This window comes from Carlito syrichta, unplaced genomic scaffold (assembly GCF_000164805.1).
Source record: "Carlito syrichta isolate Samal-C Ts95f unplaced genomic scaffold, Tarsius_syrichta-2.0.1 Scaffold308168, whole genome shotgun sequence".
NCBI classification, from domain to species: domain Eukaryota; kingdom Metazoa; phylum Chordata; class Mammalia; order Primates; family Tarsiidae; genus Carlito; species Carlito syrichta.
This window is the reverse complement of record NW_007252264.1, coordinates 337,130-352,114: the sequence shown is the minus strand read 5'-3', so window position 1 is coordinate 352,114 and position 14,985 is coordinate 337,130. Positions and strand designations below refer to the sequence as shown.

The following is a 14,985-nucleotide window of genomic DNA, read 5'->3' as shown; positions in this document are numbered from 1 at the left end:
ATATAACAAATAACTCTTATAGTAACACAAATAACTGGGAGTTTCTCCCTATCAAGCAGAGATAAGAATATTTACAGGAAGAAATATAGACAGTCAGGGGTAGATTCCATTACAGCATGGACTAACTCTATTGAAATAGTTTATCTACACGTGTCTATTTCCTACTAGACACAGCTCTGTACCTTCAGTATCGGGTATCACAGTTTAGTACATAGGACATACTTGTCACATGTATGCTGAGAATAAACTGAACTAATGCAGGGCGTTATAAGCCTGAGCCAATTTTAGAGCCTAACTTTTGTTTTTGCCACTTGTGGAGTGATGCATCAGAAGACTCAAGGAGTTGCTGAAGCTTGATGACAAAAGGGGCAGTGAGGGCATCAATGCTAGGGAGCAAAAATAGATTCAAGAAAAGAACATCAGGACCCTCAAAATGGATGGCACAAGAATTGATGTTGTGGAAAGGGAGGTCTAAATCAGGAGCCAGTGAGGATGAAGCAAGTAGTAGGAACCAGAAAACTGGGAAAGGAACGTGGGGTAGGGCCACAATATCAGCAGCCATTGTTGTCGGCTTAGCCTGCAGATGTGAGTTTGAGTTTCCCACATACTAGGGGCCACAGCTCAGCATCTGATACTGATTAGTTGTTTCACTTTGCTTTCTATAACCTCTCTGAACCTCAGTCACCACGATTATAAAATGAGAAACTTGAAGCTCATAATATTTAATGTCTATTTCAACTCTCTTATACAAATGGCTTTCTCTCTTCCATAAGTAGTAAGTGTTCCTGTAGATATCAAAATGAGAAATGGGATCCTTGTCACATATATCCATCCAGAAACTGTTTTGAAAGTTGATAAATAGATCTATTGTCTACAAAGAGAATTATACTTCTACATTTGAAAAACAAAACCCAGGATATTGAGAAATCTAATAATAGAAATCCCTACTAATAATATATTTGGCTTCAGTCTTCTTTTTTTATAAGGCCATAAACCTATAGTTGCATTTTCAATATTGCCACTGATTTATGAAGCAATGATATTAGATAAAACCATCAACATTTAAGGTATTTTCCCACTGTTTTACCTTTTTTATTGCTTTTTCATATTTACCCCTTTTACATGGTTGTTTGCCATAACTGAGTAATACCATATGTACCAACATTCAATGAAGGACCATTTAATCTACAACATATTTTAAATGAACAATGCCTTTGTCAATTTTGTAGGGTTGAAAATGTTATTTTCCTAAGAATTACATGGAGAAATTGTATTCTTTGTTCCTTAAGATATGCTCTGATTTAAGAGATCCCTTGAAGTGATCTCTTGAAGTGAAATGATAGAGAATGCATTTTAAATACAAGACATGTCATAATCCCACACAGATTTTGGTTCTAACACGAAGCCCCAGGGGTTTTGAGTGTCTAGTAAGAAAACTTTCCCAAAACACTCTCCTAATGCAGAATGATAGCGTTAATTCTCCACTAGTTACTGGGCAAAAGACAGCAGCAAGCGATTTATGAGTAAACTACAAATGTTTGATGAGCTTCCCTTTTGAAAAATGTTTTTTATTTGACTATTTTTAAATACTACTTTTCATACAATTGACTGGGTATTTGCTTGTTCACCACGTATAACATTTTCCAGGATATTACAACCATCGGTCAGTGTGCAAATTTTAAATTAAAAAATTAAAAACTATCTATCCTTGAACAAGCTTTACCTCCTCATTTCCGTAGCTTTCATTTTACATGTTCCCTGTCTAAGCATTGTTTGTTATCAGAATTTGTCTGTCGCACTGGTAGCAACGTGCTTATGTTGCATGGGTGATTTTTCTTTAGGAAGGATCACACCTCCTGGGTAGTCTAGCCTCTTTCAAAGCAACATACCACCTCTGCCACCAATCCATTGTGTGAACCTCTGTTTAGATATCAGTGAAATGAGCAAAATGATAATTACTGTACCTGGATTGCTCTAAGGATGCAATGAACTACATATTTGTAAAACCCAGTACATACCTAGCCTTAGAAGAGGCTTAGTGTGTTGTTACTATTCTCTATGTTATATTTTACAATGGTTGATAAGAAATAGAATGAACAGAATAAAATCAGTGTATATTACTAAGAAAAAATAGTAGAAACTCATGGCAGAATTTTAAATTTTCTACTTGTATTAAAAGTACTGACAAAGTAAACTTTCTACGTACCTAGTCTGGGGGTTTCTCATCTCACCTCAGATTAACTGGCTTTCTGATATGGTGATGCCAAGTGAAAGTAATCACCTGCTAATAGTACATGATTTTCCTCAGGGGAATAAGTAAATTGCTATACAAGAGTTAACTAAAAATGAAATCAGTCAATTAATTAGACAATCAATCAACCAATCCAATAAAAGAGAATCCCCACAACTCTAAGGTTACTGGAACATCAGAAGATAGAGTTGAAACTTTGGTATCCAGCTTTTATGGCTATGAAGTCACTTCAGGTCATTGTTTCTTAAAACTATAAAATGGAATAAGTGCACTCCTTATATGTTTGGTATAAGAACCAAGTAAAAAATATGTATGAAAACACTCTATAAACTTTACAAATGCAACACTATTTACTCGCTTAAGAATCATCATTTATTATTTGTCATCTCATTTCACACCCTACAATCCTTTCTAGCCATTTGGCCAATAATTTATGAAACTCTGGCATGGTGATTTATTCAAATAATTTTATGATTCAGATTAGCAAACTCCTACACTATAACTCATATGCTTTTGCAGTCCTTACCTTCTAAGCTTAAATTTCACATCCAAGATGTTTATAAAATATTGCACCTTAAGACAGCCATCATTTTCTGTTAGCATATTTTAAAAACAAGTAGGGACTATATGAAGGCCATCAAATTTATTACAAATCCTTCCTGAACCTGGCTGCTAAGACACATCAAGATGGATTTCACATTTATACATCAACAGAGGAATGTTTAGAGATAAGATGAAAGCAGTCCTCCTTACTAATCACACATTGTATATTTGACTTCTGCCTCTCTCCTCAGCCCTTAAATCAACTACATCTGGTTCTTGCTACTTAAGTGTGCCATTACCGTTTACATTAAAAGGCAGGTACTCCTGGAGAAAGCAGCTACATTTGATTAAAAATTAACTAACTAGAGTTATATTCATTCTACACATCATGGCAACCTAAACAAGAATTTAAGTATAGGTTGGAGACCTACTTTACTTCAACAGTACAGTCAGCAGAACTGAGAGACATTTTATGGTTGCGATGAATACTAGCATGTAATAGTTATGCTGCTTTGCTGGTGTTAATTTTATAGTTAAAAACAAAAAGCAGAATGGTACAGAATGGTCAACATCTGACACTTAGGTAGGATTAAATTACAGAGCAACTGAATCTTGATGCTGCTATCCCATGCCAGAGGGAATCCTCCTCTATGAAGGCCAGATACTGGATTATTATTGTAATACTCAGAGAAGTCAAGTTCTGGAAACTGACTCCTGCTAAGCAACTACATACATAATTGATGCACAATTATCAAGCAGATCCTGTTTTGGAGTTCATTGATTAGTGAATTCTCTCTCAGGAAGGAAATCTGCGTAGAAAACAAAATTTCTTGGTAAGCACACACATGCACACACACATATATGCAAGACTTTCTCAATGAATACTCAATGAAGATGTTCTCATTTACATTCTGGTGCAAGTTTCTTACCTATATATTACACACACACACACACACACACACACACACACACACACTCAGCACAGTGTGCTGAGTGCTGAGTGACAAAGATAATTTACATTCTAATGCAAGTTCCTCATCGCCTTACAACCTGTGGACCATACTTTGTGGAGCACTGGTTCTTTGCCTGACTCATAATTACTTTGAGAAGCCTCATAAAATATATAGTATCCTAGTACAGTATATGCTCTTGAAGATTTCTGGTGTGTTGTACCTTTATCTGCATTTAAAAATTGTTCTCATGTAGTTTTGATGAACACTCAAGGTTTAAAAGTCATATAATAAAATGCATAGGGTAATTGACAGTGCTGAACTAAATCAGTTAGAGGTTAAGAGCATGGGTTTCAGAGTTGGGGGCTAGTTCATGCTCATTCTCGAACAAGTTGTTTTGGGGCTTCTAAACCTCAATAGTCTCATCTGTGAAGCAGCTATTACATATAAAATTGTTGTGAAGTTTAAGTGAGGTTAAAAAGGACAATGCTTAACTCAGTGCCTGCTGCATAATAGGCAATTAGTAAATTTCAGCCATAAATGACAGGTGTCATCTTCACAATGGAGATTTATCTGCCATTTTTAGGATCTGCACATTCACATATAACCCCAAGTTCCCTGGACAAATAAGAAACATACTGCTAACGTTTCCTTATCGGAGGCTTTTACTGCTAAACATTTGCCAAATGTAGTAGTCAAAACTCCTGGTTGTGTTAAAAACCTAAATCAGTGTGATTAAAGGGGGAAAAAAGTTGTCTGCTCAAGGGAAGTTATTAAGATCATGCAACTTAAAACCAAACGTCCAAGGGTGGAGTTAGCTAAATACATAGCTGCATTCAGATGCTCAAAAGTATCCTATTTATATCACCTGGCTCTGTCTCTGTGTTTCTATGTCTCTATGTATCCCTCTATCTATCTATCTATCTATCTATCTATCTATCTATCTATCTATCTGTCTATCTAATCTTCTATCTATCTTTCTAGGTTAGTTTCATTCTTAGGCTGGCTCTGGTTTTGTAGTTGTAAAAGGGGCATCACCTGTGTCAGCCATATATGCTACCAGCTTATTAACCACAGATTAAAATGTTCTTTTGTAATCTACTTTGACAAAATCCCAGAACTGAGGCTTACTGGCCTTACTTGGAGTATCTTTTCATTCTTGAACAACTCACACTTGCTGTAAGAGCAGAACATTCTGGTTTGCCAGACTTGAGCATGTACCCACTCTTGAAGCTAGCATGGGAAAACTCTATCTGAAGCATCTGTTCTGAAGGGTGAAAGATCGTTTTACAAAAGAAAGTGAAGGGATGTCTTTAGTAAAAGGGAAATATATGATATGAAATCCAACATGATAGATGTTTATTACTCTGATCTGCTCTTTTCCTCATTGCTGAAATATGTTAGCTCAAATGTAATAAAGTCAAGATTTGGCCTAGAAGTCTTACATTTTGATAATTTTCAGATATTTATTCTAATCTATTTTATATTTGTTGTATGATAAACTTTTATCGGTTCAAGATTTGTTCTCTATGTCTAAGTTGGGAATAAAGGATGAAGGGGAATTCTCTTATATTGACCAAGAACAAATTTTGAATTTATTAATAATAATATGAGTTTGATTCTAAACTTTCTTTTTTTGTTAGCTTGGGGCAGATTCATGTTGGATAAATAGAAATAAGCAAGGGATGATGTTAGAAAGTGAGCTGCCAAAGTTTCACAAAGGGGAATTTACGTTTAGATGATATTTATTACATGATAATAACGTTACTATGGATTATAAAATAGTGGATATATTATGGTTCACTACATCAGGAAAAGTCACGTAGCTGTTAATGATTTGGAACCCGGCTTGCAAAGCGCAACTTGGCAGAGCTACCAAGTGGTTGAAAGTGTTGGTATGAGAGTTAAGGACTTCAGTGCTCAGGTCCAAGTCTGGCTGTTTTTGTGGTGTGTGGCCTTGGACCTGACTTTGCTGGGATGCAATTTCCCCACATGTGTAACTGAGTAATAAAATGCAGTCACCACGTGGTGCTGGGGAGAATTGAGCACATTGACAGGAGGTGCAGGCTGCTTCTGTGTTTTTGAGCAGTGTGTGTGTTTAGCGTTATTCCTTCAGGTGCCTTGAGGGCTCTCTCATGACAAGTCACTTAATAATGCTCCTTGGCCCCTATGGCATTATTAATTTTACAACCAGAGTGTGCTCTAATATGGTGTCATGAAGGCCTATATTACCCAAGGCAAGAAAGGCAAATAACCCACATAGGCTGGACTTGCAGTGCCTATTTCTGAGCTTGCAAAGGAGTCTGGAGATTGGCTATAGCTGGCTCGCAGGCTCTGAGGGTCACTTCATATATCATTGCACATATTTTAATATTCCCTGAAAGATTCTCATTTGGGGTATCTGCCCTTCTTCCTCTCCTCATCCCACTCCCCCAGTGCAGCATGATATTTTATTTATTATTATAAAAATGGAAGCAGGGGGCTGGATTTTTCTAAGATGAGCGGTCAGTATGGTTTAACAGAAAAACCAGAGCACCAAGATTTAGATTGAAATGATTATATAAACTCTGCTGCATTCTTGCTGGCTGACCCTGTGTTCATTATTGGCCCTCTCTGACTCTGTTTCCTCATCTATCAAATAAACAGAACAATGAGGCCAACTGTGCCTAACCCAGATCTTTGCTACGAAGGTTAAATGAGAAAATGTCGACAACAGGAAAGAATGATCCAAGTGCAAATTATTATTATGATTGCGATTATCACATATATATATGTATGGTTATCAGTCTATTAGGAGTTTGTTGACAACTGGATTCCTGTGTGCTCTGCTTCCTTTACTCCTGCTCCCAGAGATGCAGAGGATTCCTGCCAGATGGCTGATTTGCCAGCTGTGTCTTGTTTTGTCATTGTAAATAGTACATGCGTCAACTGGGAGTCTTTGCTTTATAATGTAGCACGCTTTGTCCTTTATCTCTTGCAGCTTGAGAATTACATTGTGGAAAATATGAAGTCGGAGATGGCTCAGATACAGCAGAATGCGGTTCAGAACCACACGGCCACCATGCTGGAGATAGGAACCAGTCTCCTGTCTCAGACTGCAGAGCAGACCAGAAAGCTGACAGATGTTGAGACCCAGGTATGCCACTGGGGCCAGCGTCTACAAACTCAGCCAGAATTTATTTATTTATTTTCTTTTCCTTTTGTTTGCTTCATAAACACAGAGCATACTTCAGCACTGAGACTGGGGAGACATACATTTTTGTTCATTGGTAATAACAATAATGACAACCTGACATGCTATGTATGTTTCTTTTTATTTAATGAAAGTTGGTATATTTTACTTTGTATGTGTTTACAAAAAACAGAGCTGACAATGACCTAATTAGCCTTTAAATTCGAATAAATACTGCAGCTACCAACTGTGATATGATATGTGTCAAGCAAAATAACCATTTGGGTCAAATTGGCGCCTTTGACCTGCCTTGTCTTGTCTCTGATAATTCTGTAGCCATATATGGCACCTACAAAGGGTGTGTACATTCTGTAGATTGAAAGGAAAACCTCACATGAATTGATCCAATGACATACTTATTCGAGTGAAATCAGTAAAAATATGATCACTGCCACAACCCACCATCACAGTTTAGAGCAGACAGGATATATTGTTTTGATGACTAGAAGATGACCTTTTGGTCCCCTTTTAACCATGAAAGTGTTTATTCCAGTCACCATTCTAAAACTCAAAGGATGATACTATTTCAATTTAGTTGATTTTTGACATCAAAACTGAAATCGATAAATTCAAAAATAAGATGCAATCTTATTTCTATTTCAGTCTGTTTGTGTTGGTGAAATTACAGCTGTGCTGGTATTTAAAGAAAAATGGCAATGACAGTTTATAGGGTAGGGACATTTTATATCAAACATACAACTTTGCCATATACAAATGGTTTTTATGAAAATCGTTTTGAGCAGATATGTCAAGAGTTGTGAACAATTTCTCACCATGACATAGCTAGTGAATAGAATACAAGACTCACACTCCAGTGTATTCATTTCTTTTCCCTCCTTGATTAGTAATACTAAGGATTAACTACTTGAATAAGAACTTAAATATACATGGGAGAAATAAATTCCATGGACTCTGAAGAATCGTTTTTGCTACACATGAACATCAGATAAACATGGGGGATGGAAAGGGAACAAACGGCATATTGTAACTGAAAACTAAAAGACTTTTTAAATTGTTTATCATCACATCGAGTTTGACTTCTTGTGTTATAAATATGTGACTATATTTTTTGGTTTACATTAGAACAGAAGGTTCACTATCTCCTACAAAACGCTCTCATATATTAAAAAACTGAAATACACAGTATATCTTACTTGATTGCACATTTAAATTTTTATACATTTATGTTACCATAACTTTTAGGAAATGCATGGTAGGGTTTTTTTTTTTTTTTTTTTAATTCTATCTTCGAAGAAACTCTTTCTTGAGTTGTGTTTGCTCTCTTTCCACCTAGGAATTTGAATTGTGGAAGAAAATATCCCGGTGTTTGCATGTTAATCTCCAAACTGTTAAGATGCATGTTTTATAAGGTTTTAAGAGATAATAACTTGTTCTGCATCCTTAAGGCCAGGAGATGTGTGCTTTATGGAAAATAGCATAGAAATATCAAAGAAAAAAAGAATAAATACTCTCTATATGAAACAACTAATATGTATCGTTAAAGGCCAATGGAAATTTATTAGATGCAGAAAGAACAATTTTAAGATAGCTAAAACCCAGAAAATATCTCAAAAATGACAAATTTATCAGAACTAGCAATGAGAGGGAGGCAGGGAGGGGAAGACACTGGCTCAAACATGATTTATCTTAAAAAGTAAAGCCTATGTGTCTTTTCATCTTCATTGTAATGTCTTCCAATTGTCTGTGCTATTGTAGCTGTGATGCTCCAAACTTTTTTTCAGATAAATGCATGCCCCTGTGGTACTTGTTTGAACTACCACAACAGGACATGTTCTATTTACATATAACCACTCAAGTGCATTCAAGTCCTGATGCAGGGCAAGTCTACAAAACATATTCTGAATTATTCCTTAACCTCAATACCCTCTATTCATTTATAATAAGCTTTTATAAACCGATAGATCTTTCTGTGAGGTCCAGGTATGCTCTCATGATTTTGTCCCTATATTTATCTAACTTGGCTTCAAGTTCTTAAAAGTGACTTCAGGCCCTCAGTAATTTCAGGAATTCTTAGAAGGGTTTTGCAATATGCTTGAGTGCCCTAGGTTTCACACGATGATTTACAAAGAAAAACTATTGCTTTCTAGTTCTCTGCTGACCTTCTAAACTTGCAACTTTGGAAGGGCCATGGTTTTACTACAATGACATTTTAAGATATTCTTGTGCTGGATAAGCATCATAATTAGAAAACAGACTGGTAATAAGCACATCTAAATAAGTCTGCTTGCCATAATGGTGAGAATCAAGAAACACCAACTTGCCCTTTCCTTCCTCCTTAGTCTGACTTAGTGTTTTTCTCACTCTGTTATCAATGTGTACCAATATCTCATTGCCTTCAGATTCTCTTTCCAAATGTGCAATATGGAGGGGTTAGTTTCAGTGATTATTAATGTACTTTCTTGTCGTGTGATTCTATTTCTCACTACTTTCTCAGGCACACATGGCTTTGGGAGAACTAGTTGACAAACAAATTGCATTAAAATTCACTTCTAATAATTGTTGCTTGGCTCATCTCTTAGTGATTTTACAGATATTGGTTACCTAACACTAATAATAAATATTATTATGGTGTAGTTAGTATTATCATCTCTTGTTCAAAGATGAGGAAACTGAAACACAGAGGCGAAGAAACATGGCCAACTGAAATAACTAGTGAATAATAGAGCAAGAATAGGAACTCAGACAGGCCAGCATCAGAATCTATGTGCTTTACCAGCTCTCTGTGCATGCTGCCTCTTTCTTGTGGTTCTCTTCTTTCTTGAGAGTTTCAAGACAATAAGTGGGACCAAGCAGAAGATAAGACAGAATTAGATAAAGCAAAAGGTAATGTGGACCTAATAGCAGCCACTGAATGTTTCCTACAAATGATACCACTGCCCTACGAAAGATGATGATGATACCACCTATTGTTGCCATTCTATCACATGCCAATCACATTGCCTCATGTGATCCTAGGATCTAGAGCTGTCCTTGCTACTCAATAGCTATATGGACTCCAGGAAAGTTCCTAGAGACACTGAGCATAAGTTTCCTCCAATTTCTAATAGTTTATATGGGAATTATAGTGTTAGAAATGAAATTTAATCAAATTTTAAATGATGAATTTTGAGTACTTTCTTGATGCTTAATGTTTTAATAGATACTATACAAAATACAATAACAAATAAAGCAGTTCTTGTCTTCAATGAGTTGAACTGAGTTAATGTGGCAAAATGTTTCTAAGTCATTTTATTCTTACTTTTCTTTCAAATTAATTAGGTATGGGACCTTCCTTTACAGTCATAAAATTGTACCTTTCCAATCTCCTACTGTGGGGAGTGTAATCCACCAATGCTCCCAACTGTAGTGCTCTGAAATCCATCACTGTGTTGGTGCAGATACTGCAATCCCTAGTGACCACTTCCGGGCAATGACTCATTAAGATTCTCAGAGTACAGAGAAAATATATTCACTCAATGTTTCTTATTGGGTCAGAATATTTTTGCAGTTAACTGCTTCTGTTCAAAGTTCTCTTCTGACCCATCTTCCATTTCCTTTAGGTTTTTCAAGTTTGTTCCATACAAGTATACATATCTAATAATCTTTTGTATTTCTTCAGCATCAGATGTGACTTCATCTTTTGTGTTTCTGATTGTGTTTATTTGGGCTTTTTCTCTTGGTCAGTCTAGCTAGGGGACCATTGATCTTGTTTATCCTTTTAAGAACCAGCTTTTTGTTTTGTTGGTTTTTTGTATTATCTCTTGTCTTCAATGTCCCGGATTTGGGCTTTTATTTTGGTGATCTGGATTCTTCTACTGAAGTTAGGGTTTTGATGGGCTTGCTTTTCCAGCTTCCTTAGGTGATTTGTTAAACTGTTAACTAGGGTGCTTTCCATTTTCTTCATGTGCGTTTGTAGAGATATGAATTCCCCTCTTACTACTGCTTTCATGGCATCCCAGAGATTTGGATAAAATGTTTCTTCATTTTCATTTGTTTCTAGGTATATGTTAATCTCTGTTTTGATTTCCATGTTGACCGAGGAGTTGCTTAGCATCATGCTGTTTAGGGGCCATGTCTTTGTGGGTTTTGGGGGACTTATGTTGGTGTTCATATTTATTTTTATTCCACTGTGGCTTGAGAAGGTGCGTGGCAAAATTACAATCTTATGAAATTTGTTTATGCTTGATTTATGGCCAAGGATGTGGTCAATCTTAAAGTTCATTCCATACAGTGATGAGTGAATGTATATTGTATGGTCATTGGGTGGAGTGTTCTGTAGGTATTAATTAAGTCCATTTGGTCAAGAGTCACATTGAAGTTCTGGATCTCCTTGCTGATTTTTTGTCCTGGTGATCTGTCTAGGATTGTGAGTGGGGTATTAAAGTCCCCAGCTATGATAGTATTAGAGTCAGTATATTTTTTGAGTTTACCTAGAAGCTGCTTTATGAAAGCTGGCACTCCTATGTTGGGTGCATATATGTTTAGTATGGATATTTCTTGTTGATGGATTGAACCTTTTATTATTAGATAGTACCTTCCATATCTTTTTAAATTTTTGATAGCTTAAAGGGTATTTTGTCTGAGATTAAGATCATGACTCCTCCTTTCTTTTGTGTTCCGTTCACCTGAAATTTTGCTTCCCATCCTCTTACTTTGAGTCTGTAAGTATCCTTTCTAGTGAGATGAGTCTCTTGAAGGCACTATATTGTTGCCTGGTGATATTTTATTCATTTTGCCCTTCTATGTCTTTTCAGTGGTGCATTTAGTCCATTCACATTCAGACTAATTATTGAAATGTGAAAGTTGATCCCTATCACAAGGTTCTTATAGAGTTGTTGTTCCTGTTTGTTTGTTGTCTTTCTTCTGATTTTTGGGTTGACTCATGTATTTACAATCTTTTTCCTGTAGTCTTGTGAAGAACGTTGTTGGTTTTTTTTCCCTTTTCTTCTGTGTTTAATACTTCCTTAAGTGTTTCTTGGAGAGGTGGTCTAGAGGTAGCATAAGTTCTTACAGATTGGATATCTGGGAAAGATTTTAATTCTCCCTCACTGATGAAGGTTAGCTTAGCTTATCTGGATAGGTTATTCATGGTTGAAATTGTTTATCTTTGAGGACTTTGAAGATTGACCTCCAAGCTCTCCTAGTCTGAAGGGTTTCTGTAGATAAATCTGCTGCTATACTAATTGGTCTTCTCCAGTAGGTAGTCTGACCTTATTCTCTTGCTGCCTTTAGGATTTTTTCTTTTATGCCTACTTTGTTTAGGTGAATTATTATGTATCTGGGAGCTGGTCTTCTCATTTGTTGTCTTGCAGGGGTTCTCTGAATCTCTTATGTTTGAAGTTTTGCATCACTGATGAGATGAGGAAAGTTTTCTTGAATAATTTCATGGAATGTTTGTTCCAGGGTAGACTCTGTCTCTCCTCTCTCCTTCTGACTCAGGAAATCCAATTGCTCTTAGGTTTGGTCTCTTGAAATAATTGCTCATCTCTTGAAGGTTTTGTTCTGTCTTTTTAAGCTTCTTTTCTATGTTTTTGACAGTTTGGGTTAGTTCTATATTTTGGTCCTCAAGCTCTGAGATTCTTTATTCTGCTTGGTTAATTCTGCTTTCCATGCTTATCAGTTTGTTATTTATTTCATTCACAGTATTCTTTACTACTGTTATCTCAGTTATCAACTCCTTCCTAGTTTCCTCTTGTATCTCCTCAATTTTTTTAAATCTATCTATTAATGTCTTGATATCTGGGTCTATAGTTTGAGACCAGTCATTCTAGGGGGATCTTCATTGTTTACGTTCGAAAGTATGTTTTCTCATTGTTTGACCTCCCATGGGTCTGTGTGAGACCTATATTCTTCTGTTGGGTTTTCTTCATTTGTGTAGATTTTCCTCCCTAGTTTTTCCTTTATTTCGCACCTCTTTAATTCTGTTGTTCAGGGATGGCGGGACTGCTTTTACTTCTGTTTTCTCAGTCTCCTATTCTTTTACGTGAATCCTCTAATTTTGTTCAATTCTGAAGCTGTACTGTGGGTTGGGGGCTCTACTTTTTTGCAGTTTCTGAGATTTAATTGAGGGAGGAGCTGTGATTCAAAATCTGTCTGCAGATCCTAGTATTCACTGTCAGGTGTATGGGTACCCTGAAACCCACTTCACATTGCCTTGCATTCTGTCCATGCAATGGGGGTATATGCTTGCTCCCTGAAAGCAAAATGAGGTAAAAGAAAGGAAAACAATGGAACAGGGAGAGGGGGTAAGAAGGTGGACAGAGAGAAGAGTAAGAGGGAAAACAGACAAATGTACCAACTAACAAATGAAAAGAGACACAAAGACAGAAAAGAGTAAAAAAAACTAAAACATAGACAATCTTACAAACACACAAGCCAACCAACCTCCCTATTGATGTATTATTCCCCTACACAAACAAGAAGTCTTAAGAAAGAAAAATAAATAAAAAATTTAAAAATCAGTGAAGTAATAGAAACAAAGCAAAGCCAGACTCGGTGGCTCAGCCTGTAATCCTGCACCTTTGGGAGGCTGAGGTGAGTGGATTGCCTGAGCCCACGGGTTCGAGACCCACCTGGGCAGGCGAGATCTCATCTCTACAATAAATCAAAAAAATTAGCTGGGCGTGGTAGCGTGTGCCTGTAGTTCCAGCTACTTGGAAGGCTGAGGCAGAAGGATTTCTGGAGCCCAGCAGGTCAAGGCTGTGCACTCCAGTCTGGGTGACAGTGAGACCCCAACTCAAAAAAAAAAAAAAGAAAGAAACAAAACAAGTATGAAAACGTTGTCAATAACAGTCAGAAGAGAGAGAAAAGAGAGAAAAGAGGGAAAGGATAAGTAAAACAGACAGACAAAAGAATAAAAATTTAAAAATAAAAATAAAAACAAGGAACTAAGCTCTTTCTAGATCATCCCTGTAAGCCCAGTGTCCTTTCAATTCTGAGCTCTAGCTCTCATCAAAGGCTGGTAGGGTTGCTCACAGCTAGGGTCAGATGCCTCAGGTCTACAGTGGAAGGAGGGTGGATCAGATCTGGACTCAGTCTGCTTGCTGCCTGTTAAGTCTGCCAATCAGATCTTACCTGTGTCTGATCTAGTGTCAGAGAGGGGCTTCTGTCTCTCCCAGTTTGATGTGATTACCTTAGGTCCCAAGTTGGAGGCTGGGTGGAGCTGAGCAGAGCTGGGTGGGGCAATGCAAGTCTTTGCCTGGTTTTGGGGTTCCTGCTGATCTGTGTTCCCATCATGGCTGGGGGTAGAACTGGGGGAGGTGGAGTGCGAGACAGCCAGGCACTGCAGGTTGGCCTGGCGCAGGGTGGGGTGGGGCGATGCAGCTGGCGCAGGAGCCCGGAGCTCTACAGGGCGGAAGCCAAGGGCTGTACCAGGTGGGGCAGTGGTGGCGGTGTTGGCAATGGCTGTGGTAGCGAACAGTGCATAGGACCAAGAGCCTCCAGCAGCCACCTGGGGGAAAGCGAGAGTCTTTATGGACACTTGCTTTCGCGAAGACTCTCACAGTCCAACCTGTCCCATCGCCATCTTGCTGGAAGTCCTCACATCTTAATTTTAATGAAGATTTTCTAGTCTGATGCTTTTGCTCCAGGAGAGATATGCAGGTCTGAACATTTTAAGTAAATCTTATCTCCTGTCCGAAATCAAATAATGGCACAGAGACGTGGAGTGCAGCAGAAGCGAGACGTCAATGACGGTCTTGCAAGATTGAGTGTCTGGTGGGCAGGCACCCTAATTTTGTTTTTCAAGGTTTAATAGTCCCTTTAATTTTGGAGCAGTCTTCCACTTCTTTTTTTTTTTTTTTCTTGAGATTGACATTTTTAAGAAACTGGGTCAATTGTTTTGGAAATCATCTCATATATTAAATTTGTCTAACAATGATTGTGCCTTTCAATTTATTCTTCTGTCCTCTGTAGTTTCTTTATGTGGGAAATTAAGTCTAAGGGCTTGTTTAGGTTGAGTTGAAAATTGTGGTAGGGGGTGCTCTATAAAATTACTGGTCATGTCCTAT

At 37.4% G+C, this 14,985-nt stretch overlaps 1 protein-coding gene across 3 annotated transcripts in view; it reads left to right on the top strand.

The window, feature by feature from the left end:
* Positions 1–14,985, top strand: part of ANGPT1 (angiopoietin 1) — a 258,861-nt gene that overhangs the window by 149,937 nt on the left and 93,939 nt on the right. For all 3 annotated transcript variants that reach the window (XM_008065155.1, XM_008065156.2, XM_021716105.1), the window contains one exon: positions 6,725–6,880. In XM_008065155.1, the coding sequence (XP_008063346.1) occupies positions 6,725–6,880 (156 nt within the window). The remainder of the gene's footprint in view (positions 1–6,724; positions 6,881–14,985) is intronic.